The 4397-nt window shown below is 40.6% G+C and overlaps 1 protein-coding gene across 1 annotated transcript; it reads left to right on the top strand.

The window, feature by feature from the left end:
* Positions 1-534: 534 nt before the first annotated feature.
* Positions 535-2148, top strand: LOC104406343 (protein FAM189A2-like; the record flags this gene model as incomplete). The annotated part of the gene is given in 3 exon segments (XM_010015291.1): positions 535-824; positions 1941-2069; positions 2071-2148. Coding segments are annotated over 3 exon segments (497 nt in total), but the record flags the coding sequence as incomplete, so codon positions are not given.
* Positions 2149-4397: the final 2249 nt, after the last annotated feature.

The following is a 4397-nucleotide window of genomic DNA, read 5'->3' as shown; positions in this document are numbered from 1 at the left end:
ATATATAATTGTGTATATATATATCTCTTTTGTGTATATATATATATCTAAATTGTAAGTAAGATATTTTGTAAGTAGCTCTCTTGACTGGTAATAACTGAAAGTTACAAAGAGTTTGGGAGAGATCATAAAAGCCTTCAAGCATTGCTTACCCTGCTTTGTATAACTGTGTATTAAACTCAACACTCAAGGCTCATTCCAGGTCTGTTCAGAACAGAAACAGAAGAGAAAGGAATTGATGTACATAAATTGGCAAGCAGCTCTCCCAGAAATGTCCCTCCAGACCCTTTGACCTATGATACACACTTAACCTAGCTATGTACAACTCTATTTCACAGGTGTTTTCTCTAGTGTAAATGCACTACAGAGCAAGCCTTGCATGCTGCCATGACCTTGCCAGACTCTTAAGTTTTGCACGGTTACAGTGTGCGCTGCATCATCGCTGAACCAGGGTTGAAATCTCAGGGGATACATGCTGAATAACAGTGCTGTGAACCAGGTGGATTGTTTGCTTTGTTTGGTCTTTGTCTTCAGAGGCAGTGCCCAGCTGTGAAGCTGCCACGCAGACTGAAGTAAAACCACCACTCTCTGCTGTCACCTTGTGGAAGAGTTTGAGAGAAAGACCTTTGAGGGGAAGACCCCGATCTTTGATAGACTACAAGTCTTACACAGACACAAAACAGCTCGTGGCATGGATCCTAGAGCAGTCCTCCTGCAGCATGAGCCCTGACGTACACGAATTGGTGGAAAATATCAAGTCTATTTTAAAATCAGATGAGAAACATATGGCAGAAGCTATCACCAGTGCCGCCTTCCTTGAGCAGGTAGTTTTATCACTTGTAGTTATCAAGTGATGTGGAAACCTGTTGACCTTCATTTGTGAGTATAGGTTTACACTTGCTGCTCTGCTTTATGTGTCAGAGTTTTTGAGCCCAATTAGTTTTCTTTAGTACTTTATTTTCATTTAGGGAGTGTGCGAGAGGCTGTGCAGCTGTGGTGTCTTTTGTTCTATCAGTCACACAGCCAGGATGGTTTTCAGAAGACTGAATGGATGTGTATTTACAAGCTAAAGGAGATGGTCTTCTGTGGTAGAATCAGGAGCTGTAAATAACATGACTGTTTTATAGTGAGTGTGGCAGTGGAGAGGGAAGAGGTGTTGTAAAGCATTTACTATAGTAAACTGGAAAGAATGGAGGCTGACAAGGAAATTTTTATGTAAGTCCCCTAGAAGCAACTTCTTTATGATTGACTCCCAGGATAAAATTAAGTCCTAGAACTAAAGGGAGAAAAGCAGAAAGTAGAAAATACATGCTTACATTCATGGAATGAGTAACCAGAAGTTTCAGACATTACAGACCTCATCAAATAAATGTTCTGGTGGCTTACAGACCATTTGGATAGATGAGTTGATTCACGCAAGGTACAACTGATTTGCTGTGACAACTGGTTTTGGTTTCGGTTCTTGTGCAAAACACATCAAAGATGGTAATTTAGGCTCTGCAGGTGAAGTGAATTTTCCTCCTGCAGCCTGGTGGCAGCAAAAGCCTCACCAAATTTGACAGAAGAAACATTAGGGAAAAAAAAATTAAATTCTCATAAGGATTTCATCATACTGCCTTAAAGGTTATTACAGTCCAGTGTCTTCGGCAGGAAGCAACATTTAGGTTCCTGTTAAGCAAGACCTGACATGCCATGGTTTGGGGTGAGATAATTCTCATGCATCTTAAAAGAAAGAAAAGGCAACACTCACTTCCCAGTTGAGATTGCTCTTCCCAAGCCTCCTTGACAAACAGCAGTTTTAGTCTTAGCTCTCTTTCTTATTCTCTGAAAAAAGCAGACAGCGCTACAATCAATTGGCTTCTTCCTAGTTGGGTAAGAAACTGTTTTAATGGAACAAGAGCCTGAAAACAGATCTGCTTTTTTTTTCCCCCCTTTTAAAGGCACTGTCACCTGCCCAGAAAGCCATGCCATTGAATGCCCACGTGTTACCTTCCGGACAGCATCCTGGACTGCTTCACCTGGAAAGCTGTGGTGACCTGAGTACTTTCACCACAGATAAAGATGAACTGAGCAATGAGGAGGATCCAGAAAGCAGAGCATGAACAGCCTCACAGTGTTACTGGTGTTGTCAGGGAAACTGTACTTTGAGCTGGTTTCTGTTTATTTCTCTGTAGAGACCTCCTGTCTGTCAGACATTCATGCTGCACGAGAAAATAATCTCTGCTCTTCCCAAACTAGGTGGGTGGAAGAGCGTGATAATCCGTTTTCTTTTTACACCTCCACACTCAGACTTCTAAGGGGAAGCTTGTTCTACAAAGCCTATTAAGCAGATTGTAAGCTGGCCTTTATTGGGCTCTCAGGTGCAACTAGTCCATAGTACAGTACTGTCCTGTTGCTCCTCTTTAGTCTGTCACCAGTCAGGATGGATTTGCCTCTTTTACCTCAGATTACAAAAGAGACGGCAGAACAGCCCTGTGCCTTGGTTTGCTGAGGTGCAGCAAGATCAGTTAATGAAAGTGTGCACTTTGAATGTCACTGGAGAACAAGGCTGGTGTTGGTGCCTCTGTTCATCTGGTGTGCATTTCTATAGCTCCACTGATATTTTTGTAGGTTTTTTCTCTTTTTTTTTCTTGGCATAAGCAATTTGCTTCCTAGTAGAGGTGCTTGTTATGTACCAGCTGCCATCTGTGCTGGAAGCCCATATGAAGTGGTTAGGTAACATCCTAACATTGTTTTGTCAACCTTAACCACTAGGCCAGTGACCCATGAGTTCACAGCTATGGCTGTTTATCAAACATACATAAAATTATACATGTTCCTTTTTTTGGATTATGTAAAGGTGGCCTGTCCACCTGAGCAAAGGCCAGTAACTGGTGGTGGTTTTGTTGTGGTCCCTGTATACTACCAGACCCCTCTGGCTTGCAGTGGCCAAGCAATCACAACATTGCCTTTCATCAGTTTATTTATAATTCATTACACAAATTAAGACCTTTCTTACACTTGACCATGCCTCACTTACTTACAGATACATGTGCCATATCTACTGATATAAAAAGCACCCTATTTGATAAATGACAAGTGACTTTTTCCTGTCAGGAAGTGGAGTCCTAGTCCAGCTAGTGGCTCATAATTGCCTTAGTGCCACATACTCCTAAGGGAAATCCCAGAAATTTTATAGTAATGACATTTATTAATTTCTGAACTTGATCTTTTAAACGTTGATATTTCTTTATTTCTTCTGCCACGGCATCCACCAGAGCTGTTGATTTACTCTCATGTCTAACTGTGATGTCAATTACCAAGGTGTGACTTTTTCTTAATAAATACTAGATACAGTTTATATAATTCATACAGTTCATCTGGTTTATGCCATTCAAACAAATGTGTATGCCAGCTGGCTCAAGCTGTTGCCTGCAGATAGTTTGTTAAACTCTGTTCTGTATGTATGCTGTTGATGTGGAATACACTAAGTATTTCCAGAAGCTGAAATCAGCCATGCAAGTTTTATTAGCAAGGCTAGTTGCAGCCTTCTGGGTCTCAACAGGATGGTTAAATCTTCCTGCTGCTTTTAAAAGCTTCAAAGTGAGTTTTAATTAAGTTTGTTCAGAAGTTGAAACTGTGCAGTATGGCTCAACTCACTAAAGGTCATCACTTGAATAAAATAAAATGCTTTTCCTTGTACTGGAATTGGTGTTTTATATTGCCTGTCTAGTAGAGGAAACACATTAGGGGTATTGAGTTTGCCAGAGTGCTGGCATGTTGGTATGTTTTGCTCACAGAAGTAAAAGCATAGTAAGTAAAAATTGAGGGGTTTTATCTTGGAGACAAAAGAAAACATCATAAGAACACACTGCTTATTTATGCTAGGTTTTATCACAGCTCTGTTACATATTTTCCATCACATTTAAAATGCCATCTCTTCCTGTTAACATGCATCATCTTAAGTGGGAATTCTTCCAGATCTTCTTTATCAGCTTCCTTTTCTCAGTTAATCATTGCCCTTCCAAAACTAGGTTGTGGAAGATGAAAATTATGCACTCCCATCTTCACAAATTGTACTTCCAGTAGCTTGTGACAGCTCTTACATTGCTGTCATGCTCTATATATAAACTCCATGCCACCCTACTGGGAGAAAAGTCTGCACAGGTCCCTGGGCCCCAAGTCAGGATGCAGCATAAGCTTCGGAAGACTTGATCACAATTCAGTTAATTGCTCATTATCCCAGTGGAACAGGGCTTAACCTAGGCTAAAGTTATCAGCCATTGGACGGTGCTTCAAAAGGCAGGTACATGTTTCCAATAACAGGAAAGTAAAAAAAAATTCATTTCAATAAATTATCTGCTTACCATAGCTCTTAATTCCTAATTGATTAGGTAATTATGCCAGGACTAGCACAC

This window comes from Nestor notabilis, unplaced genomic scaffold (genome assembly GCF_000696875.1).
Source record: "Nestor notabilis isolate BGI_N333 unplaced genomic scaffold, ASM69687v1 scaffold27115, whole genome shotgun sequence".
Taxonomy (NCBI): Eukaryota; Metazoa; Chordata; class Aves; order Psittaciformes; family Psittacidae; genus Nestor; species Nestor notabilis.
Note: the sequence above shows the minus strand (reverse complement) of the source record. Positions and strands in the feature narration are given on the sequence as shown.